This window comes from Mobula birostris, chromosome 11 (genome assembly GCF_030028105.1).
Source record: "Mobula birostris isolate sMobBir1 chromosome 11, sMobBir1.hap1, whole genome shotgun sequence".
Classification (NCBI taxonomy): Eukaryota; Metazoa; Chordata; class Chondrichthyes; order Myliobatiformes; family Myliobatidae; genus Mobula; species Mobula birostris.
In genome coordinates, this window is record NC_092380.1 from 48,873,806 (window position 1) to 48,898,541 (window position 24,736).

At 41.5% G+C, this 24,736-nt stretch overlaps 1 protein-coding gene across 1 annotated transcript in view; it reads right to left on the bottom strand.

Moving 5' to 3' along the window:
* Positions 1-8,344: 8,344 nt before the first annotated feature.
* The window catches only part of commd9 (COMM domain containing 9), a 30,168-nt gene continuing 13,776 nt past the window's right edge, over positions 8,345-24,736 (bottom strand). The window contains exons 3-6 of the mRNA XM_072272204.1: positions 18,217-18,356; positions 12,272-12,306; positions 12,023-12,126; positions 8,345-8,696 (exon numbers count right to left, since the gene is read on the bottom strand). Coding sequence (XP_072128305.1) covers positions 8,556-8,696; positions 12,023-12,126; positions 12,272-12,306; positions 18,217-18,356 — 420 coding nt within the window. The 3' untranslated portion in view covers positions 8,345-8,555. The remainder of the gene's footprint in view (positions 8,697-12,022; positions 12,127-12,271; positions 12,307-18,216; positions 18,357-24,736) is intronic.

Below are 24,736 nucleotides of genomic sequence, written 5' to 3' on the forward strand. Positions count from 1 at the left end.
CAAAGATGTTGACTACACAATAGAAAAAAAACAGAAACCATTGGATCTTTCCCTCCCCCCCCACCCACTTCTGCTTTCCGCAGGGATCGCTCACTACGCGACTCCCTTGTCCATTCGTCCCCATCCCTTTCCACCAATCTCCCTCCCAGCACTTATCCTTGTAAGTGGAACAAGTGCTACACCTGCCCTTACACTTCCTCCTTCACCACCATTCAGGGCCCCAGACAGTCCTTCCAGCTGAGACAGCACTTCACCTGTGAGTCGGCTGGGGTAATATACTGCGTCCAGTGCTCCCGATGCGGCCTTCTATATATTAGTGAGACCCGACGCAGACTGGGAGACAGTTTCGCTGAACACTTACGCTCTGTCCGCCAGAGAAAGCAAGAACTCCCAGTGGCCACATTTTAATTCCATGTCCCATTCTGATATGTCAATCCATGGCCTCCTCTACTGTAAAGATGAAGCCACACGCAGATTGGAGGAACACCTTGTACTCCATCTAGGTAGCCTCCAACCTGATGGCATGAACATTGATTTCTCTACCTTCCATCAATGCCTCTCCTCCCCTTCTTACCCCATCCTTTATTATTTCCCCCCCTTTTTCTCTCTCTGTCCCTCTCACAATCACCCCTTGCCTGCTCTCCATCTTCCTCTGGGGTCCTTCCTCCCCCCTTTTCTTTCTCCCTAGGCCTCCCATCCCATGATCCTCCCCCTTCTCCAGCCTTGTATCCCTTTTGCCAATCAACTGTCCAGCTCTTAGCTCTATCCCCCCCCCCCCCTCACCTCCCGTCTTCTCCTATCATTTCGGATCTCTCTCTCCCCCTCTCAAATCTCTTACCATCTCTCCTTTCAGTTAGTCCTGATGAAGGGTCTCGGCCCGAAATGTCGACTGTACCTCTTCCTATAGATGCTGCCTGGCCTGCTGCATTCCACCAGCATTTTGTGTGTGTTGCTTGAATTTCCAACATCTGCAGATTCTCTCTTGTTTGTGGTAATATTAACCTAACAGTTTCTGGCATTTTACAAAAATTGCCCTGCATGGTCTAAATTATAAAAATTATGTCAGAATTACAAGGAATTGAGAAGAACAAGAGCCAACTGAATTCAGTGAAGCTTTGCACCTCAAGAATATGCCACTCAGCAGAGATTCCAAATATCCATCAATAGACTCCACAATAAACAAAGCTGAAACAATACAAGAAGAGATGTCATAGTCTGATGACATAAATCAGGAAGCTTGCGATCTCCAGGTGAGACCATAAGAGATAGGCCATTCAGCCCATCTAGTGTGCTCTGCCGTTTCATCTTGGCTTTGTCCATCATAGAGCAGAATTAGGCCATTCAGCCCAGAGTCTGCTCTGCCATTCCATCATGGCTGAACCCGGATCCCGTTCAACTGCCTTCCTGCCATATCCTTTGATGCCCTGACCACTCAGGAAACTATCAACTTCTGCTTTAAATATACCCATGGACTTGTCGCTCCTCAATTTGGAGGCTGTGCCCTCTGGTTCTGGATACCCCCACCATAGGAAACATCCTCTCCACATTCACCTTGTTAGTCCTTTCAATATTCAATAAGTTTCAATGAGATCCCCCCACATTCTTCTAAATTCCAGTGAGTACAGGCCCAAAATTGTCAAACACTCCTCACCTGTTAACCCCTTCATTCCCAGAATCATCCCTGTGAACCTCCTCTGGACCCTCTACAATGACAACGCATTCTTTTTGAGAGATGGGGCCCAAAACTGTTGACAATACTCCAAGTGCAGCCTGACTAGTCTTATAAAGCCTCAGCATTTTCTCCTTGCTCTTGTATTCTATTCCCCTAGAAATAAATGCCACAGTTTCAACCTGTAAATTAACACTCTGGGAGTCTTCCACAAGGTCTCCAAAGTCCCTCTGCACCTCTGATGTTTGAATTTTCTCCCCATTTAGAAAATAGTCTGCACTATTGCTCCTTTTACCAAAAAGCATTATCATACATTTCCCAACATTGTATTCCATCTGCCAATTTTTGCCCATTTGTACAAGCCCTGCTGCAACTACATTGCTTCCTCAGCATTACCTTCCCCTCAACCTATCTTCATATCATCTGCAAACTTTGCCACAAAGCCATCAATTCCATTATCTAAAATCATTGACAAACAATGTGAAAAGTAGCAGTCCCAATACTGACCCAAGGAACACCACTAGTCACTGGCAGCTATCCAGAAAAGACCACTTGCTGATTCCTGCCTGTCAGCCATTCCTTTATCCATGTCAGTATTTTTCCTGTAATACCATAGGATTTTTATCTTATTAAGCAGCCTCATATGTGGCATCTTATCAAATGCCTTCTGAAAATCCAAGTAAAAGGCATCCACTGCCTCTCCTTTATCCACCCTGCTTGTTATTTCCTCGAAGAACTCTAACAGATTTGTCAGGCAAAATTTCCCTTTACAGAAACCATGCTGACTTTGACTTATTTATTCATTGGTCTCTAAGTACGCAAAACTTCATCCGTAATAATAGACTCCAATACTTTCCCAACCACTGAGGTTAGGCTAACTGGCCTAAAATTTCCTTTCTTTTGACTTCCTCCCTTCTTAAAGAATGGATGACATTCGCAATTTTCTGGTCCTCCGGGACATGCCAGAATCAAGTGATATCATGATGAATGCATCCATTATCTCTTCAGCAACCTCTCTCAGGACTCTGGGATGTAGTCCATCTGGTCCAGGTGAGTTATCCACCTTGACTTTTCAGTTTGCCTGGCACTTTTTCTTTGTATTAGCAATGGCACTCACGGACGTCTGGCACACTGCTAAAGTCAGAACCACAGGCTCCACCGCAGGGTTTACACATCCATGCAGGTGGGCTGCACAACAGGATCAGCAATTGCACTCGTGAATACGCACATTCCAGCTAATTACTGTTTCACTATGGCAGTATTTAACTCCCTTTCCATTGTAGTCTTGTCAAGACTTGACCAAAAGCACAGCGACATTATGCTCGCTGCTTACCCTCACCCTTGCCCAGGAAAGAGGACCACTGTTTCAACCGACTCTGTAAAGGAGTGGTATTCATTTAGTATTTAGGTATTTCTTCCAGCCACGAGGCTGGTGTTTAACTTTCAGTTTGAGTGTTTTCGATAATAGCCCTGCTGGCCTAGCGTTCATTGTCTTTCTTTTCCTTCAAATTCTGCAACAGTTCTCATTAAAGTCAGTGAACGATCAGCCCACTTCAGTGTCTTTCTTGGGCCACATCCAAACATTTGATAGGCTGATCCATTTTCCCTCTCAACCCCATTCTTCTGCCTTCTCTCGAGAACTTTTTACGCCCTGACTAATCAAGAACTTATTTACCTCCACCTTAAATACACCAAATGACCTGGCCTCCACAGCTGTCTGTGACAACATCCCTCTAGTCAGAGGCTGTGCTCTCTGGCCCTAGACTCCCCCATTATAGGAAACATCCTCACCACATCCTATCTATCTAGACCTTTCAATATTCGATAGGTTTTAATGAGATTCCCCGCTTATTCTTCTAAATTCCAGTGAGTAGAGGAGCAGAGCCATCAAACTCTCTTCATACAATAACCTTTTCATTCCTGGAATCATTCTCATGAACATCCTCTGAAATCTCTCCAATACTAGCACATCCTCTTAGATAAGGGGCCCAAAACTGCTCACTATACTCCATATGCGGCCTCACCAGTGCTTTACAAAGCTTCAGCTTTATACACTTGTTTTTACATTCTAGTCCTCTGAAATGGAAGCTAACATTGCATTTGCCTTCCTTACCACTGACTCAACCTGCAAGTTAATATTTAGAGAATCCTGCATGAGAACTCCCAATTCCCTTTGTGCTTTGGATTTTTAAATTTTCTGCCATTTAGAAAATAGTCTACACTTTTGTTCCTTCTGCCAAAGTTCATGAACATGCACTTCCCAACACTGTATTCCATCTGCCACTTCTTTGCCCATTCTCCCAATCTGTCCAAGTCTTTTGACAGCCACCCTGCTTCCTCAATACAACATGCCCCTCCACACATCTTCAGCTACAAACTTGGCCAAGAAGCCATCAGTTGCATCGTCCTAATTATTGACAGACAAATGTAAAAAGTGGTCTCAACAACAACCTCTGAAGAACACTGGTCACCAGCAGCCAACCAGAAAAGGTCCCCTTTCTTCCTACTCTTTGCCTCATGACAATCAGCCAATCTTCTATCCATGCTAGTATCTTTCCTGTAATACCATGGGCTCTTAATGTGTTAAACAGCCGCATGTGTGGCACCTTGTCAAAGCCATTCTGAAAATCCAAGTACACAATATCCACTGATTCTCCTTTGTCTATCCTACGGTGTTATTTTCTCAAAGAATTCCAACAGAGTTTCCCTTAAGAAAACCATGCTGACTTCGGCCTATTTTATCATGTGCCTTCAAGTATCCTGAGACCTCATCCTTAACACTTAACAGCAACATCTTCCCAACCAACGAGGTCAGGCTAACTGGCCTATAATTTCCTTTCTTCTTCCTCCCTCCCTTGTTGAAAATTGGAGTGACATTTGGAATTTTCCAGTCCTCCGGAACCTGTTAGAATCAATTTATGCCTGAAAGATCATTACCAATGGCTCCCCAATCTCCTCAGCCACCTCTTTCAGAACCCTGGGATATTGTCCATCTGGTCACAGTGAATTATCTACCTTCGGACCTTTCAGTTTCTCAAACACCTTCTCCCTAGTAATGGCAATTGCACCCACTTCTGCCCTGACACTCTCAAACATCTGGCATACTATTAGTCTCTTCCACAGTTAAGACTGATGCAAATACCTGTTCAGTTCATCAGTCAATTCCTTATCCTCCATTTCTACCTCTCCAGTATCATTTTCCAGCAGTCCAAATTCTACTTTTGCCTCTTTTACACTTTATATATCGAAAACAATCTTTTGGTATCCATTTTGATATTATTCGCTAGCTTACCTTCATATTTCATCATTTCCCCCTTATGGCTTTTTTGTTGCCTTCCGTTGTTTTTTTTTTTAAGTTTCTCACTAATTTTTGCTCTATTATATGCCTTCTCTTTTGCTTTAATGTAGTTTTTGACTTCCCTTTTCAGCCATGATCGTGTCACCCTGCCATTAGAATACTTCTTTTTATTTAGGGTGTATCCATCCTGCACCTTCCAAATTGCTTCCGGAAACTCAAGCCATTGTTGGTTTGCTGTCATCCCTGCTAGTGTCCCCTTCCAATCAGGTCTGGCTAACTCCTCTCTCATGCCTCTGCAATTCCCTTTATCCCACTGTAATACTGATACATCTGACTTCAGCTTCTCCCTCACAAATTGCAGGGTGAAGTCCATCATATTATCAAGAGTGTCTCCTTTACCTCAAGCTCCCTAACCAAATCCAGTCATTACACAACGCCCAATCAAGAATAGCCTTCCCCTCGTGGACTCAATCAAAAGCTGTTCTAAAAAGTCACCTTGTAGGCATTTTACAAATTCTCCCCTGGGATCTAGCACCAACCTGATTTTCAAAGATCAAAAGTTCACAGAAAAATTATCAAGGTACATACATCTCCATAAACAACCCCAAGATTCATTTTCTTGCAGGCATACTCAATAAATCCAATAACCACAATAGAATCAATGAAAAACTGCACTAATAGGGCAGGCAATCTCTGTGCAAAAGACAACAAACTGCAAACACAAAAGAAATAAAAAAAATAAATAAGCAATAAATATAGAAAATATGGGATGAAGATTCCTTGCAAGTAAGTCCATAGGTTGTGGAAACATCTCAATGCTGGGGCAAGTTAAGTGATATTATCCCCTCTGAAAAAATAACACGGAAAAATTTGAAGTTGCTGACCTTCTCCACCTCTGACCTCCTGTGAGGACTGGCTCATGGACCTCTGGTTTCTTCCTCCTGGTCAATAATTAGCTCTTCAGTCTTGCTTACATTGAGGAAGAGGTTGTTGTTGTTGTGGTGTTACCCTCTTCTTGATGGCAGCAGTGAGAACAGAACATGGTCTGGATGGTGGGAGTCCTTGATGATGGATGCAGCTTTCCTGCAACAACACCTCTTGTAGATGTGCTCAACTGTGGGGAGCAATTTACCTGTGACAGAATGGGCTGTATCCACTAATTCTTGTAGGCTTTTCTATTCAAGAGCATTGGCGTTTTCATACTAAGCCATTATGCAATCAGTCCGGTTATTCTCCAACACATATCTGAAGAAGTTTGTCAAAGTTATGGACGACATGCCAAATCTTCGCAATTTCTCAGAAAGCAGAGGCCTGCCTAGCCTTCTTTTTAATGGCACTTAAATGCTGGACCCAGTACAGATCCTCTGATCCCCTGATGAGGACTGGTTCACGGACAACTCTACCTCCATTTATTCATCAAAAAATAGAATCAGTCTTTGTGATTCCTCTTCAAACTGCGATCATGCATAAATCATGTTTGTCAGAGAAATATTAAAAAAATACACAAAAAGCTTGGGGACAAGAGTATGAAGCAGCAGATTTTGCTAACTTGTACACAGGACACAAAAATAGATCAGTTCTGAAAGAGAGTTAGCTAAACAGGTATTTTACACAAAATGAAATTTAGTAAATAGATAGTGAACTCACAAGCAGAATTTAACTTCTTAAATTTTGCGGAATAACTAGTACAACAATTCTATCTGAAACATTTATGAAGTTAAAATATATACATATAACAGGAACATGAAGGAGGGAAAGATCTGTACCACCATACCTACTGTGGCTGAAATTACTACCAATGTACAAAAAATTGAAAAATCAAAACGCTGAAGTTGTTGAAATCTGAAAGAACATAACATATGGAGATACTCAAAGTTCAAAGTACATTTATTATCAATGCAGGCACCCATAGGAAAATAAACACAGTACACTAGAATCTATGAAAGGCCATACATAGCAAAGGCAGAGTCCCTGAAATTGAGTCTACAGGCTGTGGAGTCAGTTCAGGGCTGGAACAAACGAATGAAGCTATCCACACAAGTCAAGGAGCCCAATGGTTGTCGGCAACAACTATTCCTGAACCTGCTGGCATGGGACACAAGACTCTTGCACCTCCTGACAGATGGTATTAGTAAGAGAGGGAGACAGGTCAAACATAGGCAAATGGGACAGGGTTAATTTGGGGATCTTGGTAGGCATATTGATGGAGCTAAATACCACCTTGCTTTCTGCTCTTGGGCCAATGCTTTAATCTAGCTTGAAATCTGCTCTGGTGCCCTCTCTTCCAGCAATGGCGAACTTCCATCTACTTCAAGGTGTTATACCTACATTCCTGAGAGTTACGTTCACTGAATCCTTCAGCTTGTAAAAATAGCTAGTTCGTTTAGATGGTTCAAAAGTACACATTTTTAAAAGGGAAATTACAGTCCATGGATTGCATCAATTGTTGTTCAGAAGTATATCCAGTAAAATATCTGGGTTTATGAGCTGCCCACAAAATGTCACTGTATATCACCAGTGTCATCTTGGTGGAGCAGTGATCAGAGACAGAGAACAGCATAGAACAGGCTCTTTAACCCATCAAGCATGTACAAACCAACCACTTAGTTTTACAATCTATGTCAAATCATTTTCTATTATCAGTTCTTCCTGAATTCTACAACTCATCTACACGAGGTAATTTACACTGGCTAATTGACCTACGGAACCACATGTCTTTGGGTTATGGTAGAAAACCAGAGCATACAGAGGAAACCAATGCCGTCATAAGGAGAGATTGCGAACACCACAAAGATAGCACCAGAAGTCACGATTGAACTCATGTCTTTGAAACTGTGAATCAACACTTACTAGCTGTGCCACTGTGCTGCCCAGCACACATTTTGAGAGTGTCTTATCCTTCTGTCCACCTTGCCATTGTGGAAAGAGAGTTCATGTTTCAGATCAGAGACCTCCCATCAGTACAATGCTTGTTCATCTTGTATTTTCCTGTTTGCTCAAGGGCTTCAATATAAAATATTCCATATAATATGCAGCTACTGGACTATAGGATTAGAGACAAATTTAAATCCCCTTTATATAGCTGGGTTTTACAGATTCAAGTAACTAAATGTTTAAGAACGCTTTTATCAAAAAGTATAATCATGAAACTAATCAGATTGGCCATTAGTATTTTTCAGGGAAGGAAATCAGCTGTTGGAAACAAAGTTTAAAAAAAAGGTTACAGCAAGGCAGGACTCCTGATTCACCTGTCCTCCAAACTACCCAGTTTCCAACATCCACGTCCTTGCAAAGACTAATCAAAAATATTTTGGCATTGCTTTTAATTGAAATATTAATGCAAGGTTCACTGTACACAGAAGAGACAAGTATCAAGATACAATGGAAAAATAAGACATTTAATTCCAAAAGAGAGAAAAAAAATTGGAGAAATTTACAGCAATCACATCTTTGATGATTGAAATAAGATAGCACAAAATGGAAGGTTCATGCCTCAAAGGCACACACAGGACAGTAGGACAACATTCCACCTGATCCAAATACGATGTCTTAGAAGTGTCATACTTGTGCATTGAGACAGCTCCTAAACTATTTATTTGCCACAGCTGAAAGCTGATCCCGTATCCGACCAAGTCCATCCAACATTGTGTCCAATTTTTCTTTACTTAGTTCAAGAGAGACTGTGGAAATAGTGGACTTATGTTGGCAAACAGTAGCATCATCCTGAATCTGAGAGAGAAAACGAACATTATAAATATGTAAATACAGTTCTTTGCTAATGCAAATTCTACAAAATCATAACCAATTAAATGTTATTTTCAGCTCCATTTTATCCACACATAGTGTAGAAAGAGTAGAGATTAATTAGAATTGAGGGACCTTACTGCAGTACAGCTGAATCCTTACCAGGCTGTAACTCAAGTTTCAAGAGATTAGACACAGATCAACTAATCAATTTGAACACACTGATTTAATTTACACCCAAAATCAGTCACATTAACCAGCTTGTAACAAATAAGGACACGGAGGAAATAAATTATAAATTTAAACCATTAGGAATTGAAAGTTGTATCAAATTCAGTTCACTAGAAAGATATAGGAAATAATTTATTTCATTGGGATTCAGCTACAGCTATTTAGCACTGACTATAACTGACTCAGTGACACAGGTATTCCTGCCATGTATTGCATCCTTAAAAACATAGTATTGGGAAGCTCATTCTATAACTGTGTTATAAATTTAATCATGAGGCAACATTAACTGGCAGTTTAAGCTGTCTAGTACGAGTACTGAATTTCATTATACCTAGAAACATTTTGTTCGCCTCATGTAGAAACTTGGAAAACATGCTGGGTACAAGATTTCCCAGTAAACAATTACTATTCAATAGATTGACAGTAGTTGGCTCAAAGTACTTTATTCTGAATAATACAACGATAAAGAATCCTTTCTAAAACAGCCAAAATAAAAAGTACCCACACCAACAATTGAATTGCCTACTCATTCCTATTTTAAAATGTTCACTGACCTCGAACACTAACTCCTTTCATTACAAAGAATACTTTCTCCTCGGAATCTGTTATTCACAACAAACAGGTCAAACCCAGGAATATTTTCATAATGTATTACATATTTTCATAAATGTCAACAATTTCTGCCTTCTCCTAAGAACTTATGTCACTAACAGTCAAGGCCACCTCTTTTATATTTCTCCCTGTTCTCTTCAGCAAATATTCAATCCATTGGGTCTTTAATAGATAAAAATAGGTTCATGTACGAGACAAGGCTGAGAGCAACAAGGATAGTGGGCCGTGGGAAATGCAGACCCGGACCTTTTGCAGCATAATGCCGAAACTCTGAGTTTCCCGGGATATCAAGGAGAGAATTTATGACTAATGTGTATTTCCCTGGCCCAAAATAATATAAACAATTTTCTAGAAACTCTGTTCAGACCAGGTATTAAGCCTATTACAGGTTGAGTACCCCTTATCCGAACTTCCAAAATCTAGACTCTGAAATCCTAAATTTTTTTTGAGTGCTGACATGGAAAATTCCGCAAGACACTGTGAAGTTTCCCCAGGTGATGCACACCGCAGACGGATCTGAGAAGTGACCTCACAGATGTAATGAACAGAAGTTATTGAAAAATAGAAAAACACTGCATAAAGTGAAAAGTAAAGATCGTGATCATGTATTGAGCAGTTAAACTTTCAGATAATTTTATCCGATGCTGCTCAAACATTTCCTCCAAACACTTCACCATAACTTCGTAAGTTAATTCCGTTGGTTTAGAGTCACCTTTCTTCTTTCCTCCGTTCCCATCAGCGTCTTTCCCATCTTTGGTTTTAGATCTCGTACTCATTTCTTTAAGCTCAAAAGTTGCAATTGACAAAAGGAAGTCAATTAATCGATAATTCAGAGAGATAAAGTAAGTCTTCTGGTGTACTTAAAGTTGATTAGATCAAGGAGATCATAGGTTAAAAAGGATAACGGGAATGGAGCGAAGCCAGAGAGACGACCTCACTCCATGAGCGCTCCCTGCAGAATCTTCGTGATCATGTATTGAAAGAATAGATCCATCAGCGGAGTGGATATACAGTATGCCACTTAACGGTATGCTGATCATGAAATAAACAAAGATCTATTGCAAACCAAAAGAAATTGTGAATACTCAGCTGGTTGGTTGCAGAAATTTAAGAAAAGGCACGGCATAAATTTTTAAAGATTTGTGGTGATAAAGCAGAGAAATTCATTGAGTTTGCCATGACTGTCGCTGATGAAAATCTAACACTGAACTGCTGCATCAGTACATATGCACGATGAACAAGTCCAAAACAAAGACTGCTTACCAGCAGCTCGTAAACTCAGAGTCGGAAATAATGGCAGTCCCAAGCTATGATATTATATATTCCAAAAACCAAAAAAAAAATCTGAAATCCAAAATACTTCTGGCCACAAGCATTTCAGATAAGGAAATAGGGGAAGATCCTTAATGAATACTTTTCCTGAGTATTCACCGACCTAAAGAGAGACGATGTGATGGAACTTATGAAGAAGGTTAGGACAGATAAGTTTCTGGGGCCAGGCGGTGTGTACTTCAGGTTACCTACTATGGGAAGTGAGGGAAGAAGATGCTGCACCTTTGGCAATGATCTTTGTGTCCTCACTGGATGCAGGAGTAGTACCAGAAGGTTCAGGGTGGCAAATGTTATTCCTTTGTTCAAGAAAGGCAATAGGGATAAACCTGGGATCTACAGACCAATGAATCTTGCGTCAGTGGTGGGCAAATTGTTGGAGAGGATTCTTAGAGACAGGGTTTACAAATCATTTGGAGAAGCATAGTCCGATTAGGGATCGCCCGCATGATGTTGTGAGGGGCAGGCCACGCCTCAGGAGTCCGATTGAATTCAACTACGTGACATAGCAAATTGATGAAGGTAGGGCAATACATGTGGTATACATGGATTTTTAAGGTGGCATCAGATAAGGTTCCCCATGGTAGGCTCATTCAGAAAGTCAGGAGGCATGGGATTCAGGGAAACTTGGCTGTGTGGATACAGAATTGGCTTGCCCACAGAAGGCAGAGGGTGGTAGTGGATCAAACATATTCTGCCTGAAGGTGGGTGAACAGTGCTGTTCTGCAGAAAGACTTGTTCTGGCACATCGTAAACTAAAGGACCTGCACTGTGCTTTACAGTTTTATGTTCGAGTTGCAGTCCTGCAGCACCCATGTATAATGGTCCAGTGATACTCCAGGGAGAAAGGTTAAAATTTCCAGTCCCAAAAAGATCACAATTTATTTTTGTACACATAGGGCCCCAAACAATATGACAGAGGTGAGCAAATTTGGTATGAAATACAGATTACAATACAAAGATTGCAGGTTAAAGTCAATTGTGCTGACAATCCTAAACAGAAATAAAATTTAAGCCATTTCCCATAGGAAAGCTGTTGGCCATTTGGCCCAACTATGACTTCAAAGTTATATTCCAAAAGTATTCAATAAAAGATGCAAATAACTCTGCATTTGCAAAATACTATTACTCAGTAATACCTTCATTTGGAGTAGGCATGTAGGCACTGCCATCCTGTTGATGTTATCAGAGGAGGTTTTGATATCTACTCTCCAATCCATGTTGATGAGGCGAGGCAAGGAAACTAGGGCAGAGAAAGAACAAAGTAAAGTGTACCACCACACAATAAAGAACCAGCATTGCGAATTAACGTCTTAAGAATCTAACTGCATGCAGTGGATCCAACTCATACAATAACAATATGGATCAAAGCAAACAATTTCCCTTACTTTGATTTGCAAGTGCCTCATTCCTCCAGCTGGCTCTGAAATAGATATCAAGAATTAATTTTCCGAGAATAAGTCCCTTATGCTAGTACATTACCCGTGAGCAGCATTTCAAGTCATTTTTGGCACACGAGAAAACAGTCACGGCAGTGCATCATCCTTTATGGCTCAATTTCTTTCAGCTGGGCAGTGTGACAGGGAGACCAAACCTTGTGATCCTGCATACATCAATATTGAATCAACTCTTACTAATACAATGGGAGGTGTTCAATTTAACTTAGTAAAATATCCTAAGGCTTTTGCAGTCCTGTTAAACAAAATTTGAGACCAAACCACAAAAAGCAATGAGGAACTAGGTATGCTTTTTTAAAAATTTGCTTTGTATTCTGTGTTGCACATTTATTATGTTTCTTATGGTAACCAGTCTCATGAGTGGGAGGTGAGGTGTAAGCAAAAGGGATCAAGTTACAGATTTTTGTTCATTTTGTGGCAGTTTGTAGCTTGGGATTGTCGGAGGTTGTATCTTTTGCTGACTTCTGAGATAACGCTTAATATCGCTGAATAGGGCTTAGCTTACTTTGGGTATGCTTAAGTTTCATCACTTCAAGATTGTATGTCTGCTAATTGCTAATAAAGGGTCGAATAAAGGACTCGACTTTGGACTAATCATTGAGCTGAGGGTGTGTCGTGCAAGTATAATAAATCCGTAGGGTCGCGGGCTAGTTGCAATTGTTTTGTTTGGTGCTACAAGTGATATTAGGTGACTAAAGACAGAATAGTACAGCACAGGAATATACTTATTGTCCTATGTTGCCTGTGCCGAAAACGATGTCAAATTAAACTAAATCACTTCTGCCAGCACATCATTCACATTCCACCATTCCCTCCATATTTCTGATTATCTAAAAGCCACTTAAACACTAAAAGAATGTTTCAAAGACAGTCTTAAGACAAACAGCAAAGTACAGAGAGGAAGTTCTACACCTTGGAGCTGCTAAGTGTGAATAGTGTACACGGGCAAAAAGGTCAGCATGTGGTGGGCCAAGGGGCCTTTCTCTGTGCTATATAACATTATGGCGGCAAAACTACAATAGCTGACAGCAAAGGCGAAGGTTCACCCACAGAGTAATTAAGAGATGACCAAGATGTCAGAGGAGTTTAATAATCTCCACTACAGAAGTTGAAGGTCTCAGACAATGAGCACTGCAAGGTCCAGAAAGGATCTGAACTGAGGATGAGAATTTTAAAATCTAGAAAGCACTTAGTGCTAGGTTGGAATACAAGCTCAAATTTTCAGGAGGCAGAATGAGAGAGTTAAAGGAGTGCAGGAAATGTCAAATCAAGAGGCAACATGAGTATCAGGGCAGTTTGTTGTTCTCGGTGTCGGATGTGGGAGGCCCTGGAGTCTCCAAGCCTCCGGGACGTCTACATCTGCATCAAGTGCATCGAGATGCAGCTCCTAAGGGACAGCATTACAGAACTGGAGCTGCAGCTCGATGACCTTTGTCTGGTCAGGGAGAGTGAGGAGTTGATAGAGAGGAGTTACAGGCAGGTGGTCACACCGGGGCCACGGGAGGCAGACAAGTGGGTCACGGTTAGGAGGGGGAAGGGGAAGAGTCAGGTAATAGAGAGTACCCTGGTGGCTGTGCCCCTTGACAATAGGTACTCCTGTTTGAGTACTGTTGGGGGGGACAGCTTACCTGGGGGAAGCGACAGTGGCCGTGCCTCTGGCACAGAGTCCGGCCCTGTAGCTCAGAAGGGTAGGGAAAGGAAGAGGAGGGCAGTTGTGATAGGGGACTCGATAGCAAGGGGGTCAGGTAGGCGATTCTGTGGATGCAGTCCAGAGACCCGGATGGTAGTTTGCCTCCCTGGTGCCAGGGTCCGGGATATTTCTGATCGCGTTCAAGATATCCTGAAGTGGGAGGGTGAGGAGCCAGAGGTCGTGGTACATATAGGTACCAATGACATAGGTAGGAAAAGGGATGAGGTCCTGAAAGGAGAATATAGGGAGCTAGGAAGGGAGTTGAGAAAAAGGACTGCAAAGGTAGTAATCTCGGGATTACTGCCTGTGCCACGCGACAGTGAGAGTAGGAATGCAATGAGGTGGAGGATAAATGCGTGGCTGAGGGATTGGCGCAGGGGGCAGGGGATTCAAGTTTTTGGATCATTGGGACCTCTTTTGGCGCAGGCGTGACCTGTACAAAAAGGACGGGTTACACTTGAATCCTAGGGGGACCAATATCCTGGCAGGGAGATTAGTGCGGGCTACTCAGGTGACTTTAAACTAGAATGGTTGGGGGGTGGGAATCAAATTAAAGAGGCTAGGCGACAGGAGGTTAGTTCACAACAGGGGGATGGGAACCAGTGCAGAGAGACAGAGGGGTGTAAAGTGAGGGTAGAAGCAAAAAGTAGTAAGGAGAAAAGTAAAAGTGGCAGGCCGACAAATCCAGGGCAAGCATCAAAAAGGGTCACTTTTCAACATAATTGTATAAGGGCTAAGAGAGTTGTAAAAGAGCACCTGAAGGCTTTGTGTGTCAATGCAAAGAGCATTCGTAACAAGGTGGATGAATTGAAAGTGCAGATTGTTATTAATGATTATGAAATAGTTGGGATCACAGAGACATGGCTCCAGGGTGACCAAGGATGGGAGCTCAACGTTCAGGGATATTCAATATTCAGGAGGGATAGACATGAAAGAAAAGGAGGTGGGGTGGCATTGCTGGTTAAAAATGAGATTAACGCAATAGAAAGGAAGGACATTAGCCGGGAGGATGTGGAATCGATATGGGTAGAGCTGTGTAACACTAAGGGGCAGAAAACGCTGGTGGGAGTTGTGTACAGGCCACCTAACAGTAGTAGTGAGGTCGGAGATGGTATTAAACAGGAAATTAGAAATGCGTGCAATAAAGGAACAGCAGTTATAATGGGTGACTTCAATCTACATGTAGATTGGGTGAACCAAATTGGTAAAGGTGCTGAGGAAGAGGATTTCTTGGAATGTATGCAGGATGGTTTTTTGAACCAACATGTCGAGGAACCAACTAGAGAGCAGGCTATTCCAGACTGGGTTTTGAGCAATGAGGAAGGGTTAATTAGCAATCTTGTCGTGAGAGGCCCCTTGGGTAAGAGTGACCATAATATGGTGGAATTCTTCATTAAGATGGAGAGTGACATAGTTAATTCAGAAACAAAGGTTCTGAACTTAAAGAGGGGTAACTTTGAAGGTATGAGACATGAATTAGCTAAGATAGACTGGCAAATGACACTTAAAGGATTGACAGTGGATATGCAATGGCAAGCATTTAACGATTGCATGGATGAACTACAACAATGGTTCATCCCAGTTTGGCAAAAGAATAAATCAAGGAAGATAGTGCACCCGTGGCTGACAAGAGAGATTAGGGATAGTATCAATTCCAAAGAAGAAGCATACAAATTAGCCAGAAAAAGTGGCTCACCTGAGAACTGGGAGAAATTCAGAGTTCAGCAGAGGAGGACAAAGGGCTTAATTAGGAAGGGGAAAAAAGATTATGAGAGAAAACTGGCAGGGAACATAAAAACTGACTGTAAAAACTCTTATAGATATGTAAAAAGGAAAAGACTGGTAAAGACAAATGTACGTCCCCTACAGACAGAAACAGGTGAATTGATTATGGGGAGCAAGGACATGGCAGACCAATTGAATAATTACTTTGGTTCTGTCTTCACTGAGGACATAAATAATCTTCCAGAAATAGTAGGGGACAGAGGGTCCAGTGAGATGGAGGAACTGAGCGAAATACATATTAGTAGGGAAGTGGTGTTAGGTAAATTGAAGGATTAAAGGCAGATAAATCCCCAGGGCCAGATGGTCTGCATCCCAGAGTGCTTAAGGAAGTAGCCCAAGAAATAGTGGATGCATTAGTGATAATTTTTCAAAACCCGTTAGATTCTGGACTAGTTCCTGAGGATTGGAGGGTGGCTAATGTAACCCCACTTTTTAAAAAAGGGAGAGAGAAACCAGGGAATTATAGACCAGTTAGCCTAATGTCAGTGGTGGGGAAACTGCTGGAGTCAGTTATCAAAGATGTGATAACAGCACATTTGGAAAGCGGTGAAATCATCGGACAAAGTCAGCATGGATTTGTGAAAGGAAAATCATGTCTGACGAATCTCATAGAATTTTTTGAGGATGTAACTAGTAGAGTGGATAGGGGAGAACCAGTGGATGTGGTATATTTGGATTTTCAAAAGGCTTTTGACAAGGTCCCACACAGGAGATTAGTGTGCAAACTTAAAGCACACGGTATTGGGGGTAAGGTATTGATGTGGATAGAGAATTGGTTAGCAGACAGGAAGCAAAGAGTGGGAATAAACGGGACCTTTTCAGAATGGCAGGCAGTGACTAGTGGGGTACCGTGCTGGGACCCCAGTTGTTTACAATATATATTAGTGACTTGGATGAGGGAATTAAATGCAGCATCTCCAAGTTTGCGGATGACACGAAGCTGGGCGGCAGTGTTAGCTGTGAGGAGGATGCTAAGAGGATGCAGGGTGACTTGGATAGGTTGGGTGAGTGGGCAAATTCATGGCAGATGCAATTTAATATGGATAAATGTGAAGTTATCCACTTTGGTGGCAAAAATAGGAAAACAGATTATTATCTGAACAGCGGCCGATTAGGAAAAGGGGAGGTGCAACGAGACCTGGGTCTCATTATACACCAGTCATTGAAAGTGGGCATGCAGGTACAGCAGGTGGTGAAAAAGGCGAATGGTATGCTGGCATTTATAGCAAGAGGATTCGAGTACAGGAGCAGGGAGGTACTACTGCAGTTGTACAAGGCCTTGGTGAGACCACACCTGGAGTATTGTGTGCAGTTTTGGTCCCCTAATCAGAGGAAAGACATCCTTGCCATAGAGGGAGTACAGAGAAAGTTCACCAGATTGATTCCTGGGATGGCAGGACTTTCATATGATGAAAGACTGGATGAACTAGGCTTGTACTCGTTGGAATTTAGAAGATTGAGGGGGGATCTGATTGAAACGTATAAAATCCTAAAGGGATTGGACAGGCTAGATGCAGGAAGATTGTTCCCGATGTTGGGGAAGTCCAGAACGAGGGGTCACAGTTTGAGGATAAAGGGGAAGCCTTTTAGGACTGAGATTAGGAAAAACTTCTTCACACAGAGAGTGGTGAATCTGTGGAATTCTCTGCCACAGGAAACAGTTGAGGCCAGTTCATTGGCTATATTTAAGAGGGAGTTAGATATGGCCCTTGTGGCTACGGGGGTCAGGAGGTATGGAGGGAAGGCTGGTGCAGGGTTCTGAGTTGGATGATCAGCCATGATCATAATAAATGGCGGTGCAGGCTCGAAGGGCCGAATGGCCTACTCCTGCACCTATTTTCTATGTTTCTATGTTAAATAAGAGTTAATTGTAAGATACATTATAATAAGAGAAAACTGCATTTATACGAGCTGGATTATTAAGTAGAAACTCACTTGCCAGTTTGAAGTCCCAACATCCCTAAACAATGCTTACTTAAATAGATTAATGACTTCTTCAGTCTCCATTTGCTAACCAATCGCGTTAATTTAACAGCTCATTATTCAAATTTCAAAAACTTTCACAAGAGATCTGACATTCTGTTCAGACAATACAAGGAAGAATTTGAGCCTTCAAGACATCAGTTTTAGCTTGTTTTTAATTCAGAAACTGACATGTTCATTAAGCTTTTTAAATGTTTTTAACATTAAAAACACACATTGCACACACAGTTCCAGTTCCTTCTACAAAATAAATATATTGATTTGAGAAAGAGCACAAAAGTCATGGAAACTAAACTAATGCAGAATTTGAATTATCAGTTTCAATACATATACATCCTTTAACTTAAATGTTCGGTTTCCAATCGCAGCAAAACCAACAGCAATGCCCTCCCCCAAACGTAGAGAATAAAGGACTTACACATTTTCAAGAATTATTTTAGTTAACAGATTTTTTAGGTTCTGATGGAAATTATCTGGAAAGAGTGGGAAAATCTCTTCGGCTGAAGCTAGTCCTTGGAACACAACTTGACGTGTGAAATGGTGAAGGGAAGAGATCAACTATGGAGAGAAAGGATAAATAAAAGCAGTAGTGGTTTTCTGCTTTGATTTTTTTTCTTCACTCTACAGAAAACATAAGCCAGATATTCTTCACATCAGATATCAGCAAAGTTATTTGTATTTCACTTGAACAAAACTAACAACCATTCTTCCTACCAGATTTTTCTATTCTATAGACCACCCAATCTTGTGATCAATCTTGTGAACGGACTATACTTGGCTATGGACCTCACAAATATGACCAAGCATGCAATGCAATACAAAGAAATAGAAACCTACGCCATCTTTCAGCAGGATAACAGCTAATCTACTCCAACATTGCCTTCTCTCATAATCATCTCTCTCAATTCACATGAGTAATCAGAAGTCTATCACTGTTGAATATTTAATTACTAAGCATTCACATCTCTCAGTTTGACAGAAGGGGCAGTGAACTTCAAAGATGCACAATCTTTTTCAGAAAAGTTTTAATTTTAGTCCAAAACATCCGACCTACTGAGAGAGAGACTTCAGTTAGAGAAAACATCCTCCCAGCACTCATTCTTTAATCACCACATTTATGAATTTAGTATATGATCATCTTTCATTTGTCTATACTCCAGGTAAATACACCTAATCACGTGAAAATCCCTTCACATCAGAAATCAGTTTAGTGAAGACGATAAATGGACATAGAACATAGACATAGAACTCTTAGTGTGGTCTCACAAAGACCCTCTAAGCACATGAAACTCCTTCAGCTCTTACACTCCAATGCCTCCACAATTAACTTCTTGCTTTCCTAATTACTCACAAATGGGTGGTGTCCACTTTAATGTCCATAATTATTGTTTTTTTTAAAGACTTAGAAAAGGACAGTCAAGTCCTTCAGAGAACAAAAACTTACCCAGTTACCCTTTTTCTAAAAATAATCATTTTCCTTTCTACCCTCATAACTGGGTAAGCTGGACTGGCTGATATGCTGCCACCTTAAATGGACACAATTATTTGCTGCTGTGTCTGGACACCTGGAAGAGGCACATCAGGAAGGAAGTCATTGTCCCAGAAAAGCAATTGCAAGCGTTTCATTTCCCTAGTACTACCTTGTAGAACTACACAGCTACGTGGAATCAGCTGCCAGAGGATGCAGATGGGGCAGGTACAATAACAAATTTGAAAGATGTTTGGACACTGTTAGAATCAGTGTTTTTTTTTTTGGAGTTTTTAATTAGTTGAATTAATAAGGTTAACGTTTTTAGCAAGACAAAAATTATGGTTAATAACATTTTAACTTGTACATGTTCATAGTATGTGGTGCTTGTCTCCGCCTACTGGTGGCAAAGCAATATAGCATTCCACAACTGCAGTAGTACCTCCCTGCTCCTGTACTCGAATCCTCTCGCTATGAATGCCAGCATACCATTCGCCTTTTTCACCGCCTGCTGTACCTGCATGCCCACTTTCAATGACTGGTGTATAATGAGACCCAGGTCTCGTTGCACCTCCCCTTTTCCTAATCAGCCACCATTCAGATAATAATCTGTTTTCCTGTTTTTGCCACCAAAGTGGATAACTTCACATTTATCCACATTAAATTGCATCTGCCATGAATTTGCCCACTCACCTATCCAAGTCACCCTGCATCCTCTTAGCATCCTCCTCACAGCTAACACTGCCGCCCAGCTTCGTGTCATTCGCAAACTTGGAGATGCTGCATTTAATTCCCTCATCCAAGTCATTATTATATATTGTAAACAACTGGGGTCCCAGCACGGTACCCCACTAGTCACTGCCTGCCATTCTGAAAAGGTCCCGTTTATTCCCACTCTTTGCTTCCTGTCTGCTAACCAATTCTCTATCCACATCAATACCTTACCCCCAATACCGTGTGCTTTAAGTTTGCACACTAATCTCCTGTGTAGGACCTTGTCAAAAGCCTTTTGAAAATCCAAACATACCACTTCCACTGGTTCTCCCCTATCCACTCTACTAGTTATATCCTCAAAAAATTCTATGAGATTCGTCAGACATGATTTTCCTTTCACAAATCCATGCTGACTTTGTCCGATGATTTCACCGCTTTCCAAATGTGCGGTTATCACATCTTTGATAACTGACTCTAGCAGTTTCCCCATCACCAATGTTAGGCTAACCGGTCTATAATTCCCTGGTTTCTTTCTCTCTCCTTTTAGCCACCCTCCAATCCTCAGGAACTAGTCCAGAATCTGACAAGTTTTGAAAAATTATCACTAATGCATCCACTATTTCTTGGGCTACTTCCTTAAGCACTCTGGGATGCAGACCATCTGGCCCTGGGGATTTATCTGCCTTTAACCCTTCAGTTCACCTAACACCACTTCTCTACTAACATGCATTTCCCTCAGTTCCTCCATCTCACTGGACCCTCTGTCCCCTACTACTTCCGGAAGATTATTTATGTCCTCCTTAGTGACGACAGAACCAAAGTAATTATTCAATTGGTCTGCCATGTCCTTGCTCCCATAATCAATTCACCTGTTTCTGTCTGTAGGGGACCTACATTTGTCTTAACCAATCTTTTTCTTTTCACATATCTATAAAAGCTTTTACAGTCAGTTTTTATGTTCCCTGCCAGTTTTCTCTCATAATCTTTTTTCCCTTCCTAATTAAGCCCTTTGTCCTCCTCTGCTGAACTCTGAATTTCTCCCAGTTCTCAGGTGAGCCACTTTTTCTGGCTAATTTGTATGCTTCTTCTTTGGAATTGATACTATCCCTAATTTCCCTCGTCAGCCACGGGTGCACTACCTTCCCTGATTTATTCTTTTGCCAAACTGGGATGAACAATTGTTGTAGTTCATCTGTGCGATCTTTAAATGCTTGCCATTGCATATCCACCGTCAACCCTTTAAGTGTCATTTTCCAGTCGATCTTAGCTAATTCACGTCTCATACCTTCAAAGTCACCCTTAAGTTCAGAACCTTTGTTTCTGAATTAACTATGTCGGTCTCCATCTTAATGAAGAATTCCACCATATTATGGTCACTCTTACCCAAGGGGCCTCTCATGACAAGATTGCTAATTAACCCTTCCTCATTGCTCAATACCAAGTCTAGAATAGCCTGCTCTCTAATTGGTTCCTCGACATGTTGGTTCAAAAAACCATCCCACATACATTCCAAGAAATCCTCTTCCTCAGCACCTTTACCAATTTGGTTCACCCCATCTACATGTAGATTGAAGTTGATTAGGGATAGTATCAATTCCAAAGAAGAAGCATACAAATTAGCCATTATAACTGCTGTTCCTTAATTGCACACATTTCTAATTTCCTGTTTAATACCATCCCCAATCTCACTACTACTGTTAGGTGGCCTGTACACAACTCCCACCAGCGTTTTCTGCCCATTAGTGTTATGCAGCTCTACCCATATCGATTCCACAAGGCCTTGGTGAGACCACACCTGGAGTATTGTGTGCAGTTTTGGTCCCCTAATCGGAGGAAAGACATCCTTGCCATAGAGGGAGTACAAAGAAGGTTCACCAGATTGATTCCTGGGATGGCAGGACTTTCATCTGATTAAACACTGGATGAACTAGGCTTATACTCATTGGAATTTAGAAGATTAAGGGGGGATCTGATTGAAACATATAAAATCCTAAAGGGATTGAACAGGCTAGATGCAGGAAGATTGTTCCCGATGTTGGGGAAGTCCAGAACAAGGGGTCACAGTTTGAGGATAAAGGGGAAGCCTTATAGGACCGAGATTAGGAAAAACTTCTTCACACAGAGAGTGGTGAATCTGTGGAATTCTCTGCCATAGGAAACAGTTGAGGCCATTTCATTGGCTATATTTAAGAGGGAGTTAGATATGGCCCTTGTGGCTAAAGGGATCAGGGGGTATGGGGGGGGGGGGGGAGGCTGGTACAGGGTTCTGAGTTGGAAGATCAGCCATGATCATACTGAATGGCGGTGCAGGCTCGAAGGGCCGAATGGCCTACTCCTGCACCTACTTTCTATGTTTCTATAACAGTTTATCACCTTTTCATTGGCTAAGTGTGAGCACACGACAAACATGCTGTGACTCTATCTTTTAATTGGCCCTTTGTTTATCTCAGGAATTTGCCTTAACTCAGTATAAAAGTGTCAGTCTCTGCAAAAACCACCTTCTTGTCTTTGTCTTAGGTTTCTTCTTAGTTTCATATACTCTGTATCTGCTCGTTTGTTTAGACTTTAAAATAAACAATCAACAAGTTTTCACTCATTCTCAGACTCCTAAAAGAACCTGTGAATCAGAAAATCACCAGATTCCACAACAGTTGTGAAATGCTTTGAGAGGTTGGTCATGACTAGACTGAAGTGCTTCCTCACAATTTGCCTACCACCACGATAGGTCAACAGCAGACGCAATCTCAATGGCTCTTCACACGGCCTTAGACCATCTGGACAACTCAAACACCTGTCAGGATGCTGTTTTGACTATAGCTCAGCATTTAACCCCATTATTCCCACAGTCCTGAGTGATAAGTTACAGAACCTGTGCCTCTGTTCCTCCTTCTGTAATTAGATCCTCAACTTCCTAACGGGAAGACCACAATCTGTGTGGATTGGTGACAATATCCCCTCCTCGTTGACGATCAACACTGATGCACCTCAGGTGTATGTGCTTAGCCCACTGGTCTACTCTCTCTATACCCATGACTGTGTGGCTAGGCATAGCTCAAATACCATCTATAAATTTGTCGATGATACAGCCATTGTTGATAGAATCTCAGATGGTGATGAGAGGGTGTACAGGAGCAAGATATGCCAACTAGTGGAGTGGCATTGCAGCAACAGCCTGGCACTGAATGTCAATAAGACAGAAGAGCTGATTGTGGACTTCAGGAAGTGTAAGATGAAGGAACACATACCAACCCTCAGAGAGATCAGAAGTGGAGAGAGTGAGCAGTTTCAAGTTCCTGGGTGTCAAGATCTCTGAGAAGCTAACCTGGTCCCAACATATCAATGCAGGTATAAAGAAGGCAAGACAGTGTCTATACTTCATTAGTTTGAAGAGATCCGGTACATCAACAAAAACACTCAAAAACTTCTATAGATGCACCATGGAGAACATGCTGAAAGGCTGCATCACTGTCTGGTATGGTGGGGGGCTACTGTGCAGGACCAAAAGAAGCTGCAGAAGGTCGTAACTTTAGTCAGGACATCTTCAAGGAGCAGTGTGTCAGAAAGGCAGTGTCCATTATTAAGGACCCCCAGCACCCAGGGCATGCCCTTTTCTCACTGCTACCATCAGGTGGCAGGTATAGAAGCCTGAAGGCACACACTCAGCGACTCAGGAACAGCTTCTTCCCCTCTGCCATCCAATTTCTAAATGGACATTGAACCCGTGAATACTACCTCACTTTTTTTTTTAAATACTGTATAAATTTCTGTTTTTGCATGATTTTTAATCTATTCAAAAATACATATACTGTAATTGATATACTTATTTTTTTTATTATTTCTTCTTTTTCTATATTATGCATTGCATTGTACTGCTGCTAACAAATTTTACGACATATGCTGGTGATAATAAATCTGATTCTGGATTGTAAAGGTTTAAAAGGATATGGTCCAAACACTGGAAAAGGGGACAAAATCCCCTGCCGAAATCCCTTCCAAATACTTCCACCACTTCTGTAGGCAGTCAGTTGTAGATCACAGTTACTTACTGCATAAAGGTTCATCCCTATATCTTCTTTGTAGCTTTTATCCCAACTTGGAAATCTGCCCCTTAAGCAGCTACAAATGGGAACAGCTTCCTTCTATCTGAACCAATCAATGAGCCTACACATCATGAAGTCTCCGCTAAATTTTTTCCACGAGGAACACCTCCAGCTTCTTCAATCTAAAATTATAGCTGGAATCCCTCACCCAGGGACCATTCCAATAAATCTTTTCTGCATCCTCTCTAGGACCATCATAATCTTTCTTAAAGTTAGGTGATTAGGATCAGACACAATATCCCAATCTTGTGTTTTTTTTATTTTTTTTATTTTTTTTAAAAATATAAGAGGTTCAGCAAAGCTCTCCATTTTTGTACTCTTTTCCTCTACAAATGAATCCCAAGATCCCATATGATCTAACCATTCTCTCAACATGACACATCACACTGAATGATTTTTACACATATGCACCAATCCTCTGCCCCTGCAGACCCTTGAGAAGCATGTCATTTAGCCTGTATTTGTCTCATTCTTTCTGACAAAGTATATTCATCCATCTTAATATTAATTTTCAAGTGTCACTTGTCTGCCCAGTCAGCCATCCTATTTCCCAGTAACGCTATCCTCTTTTCTGTCTGCAACACTTCGAAGTTCTGCTTCATCCATAAATTCTAAAACTTTGCCTTGCACACTAATGTTTAAGTTATCAATGCCCA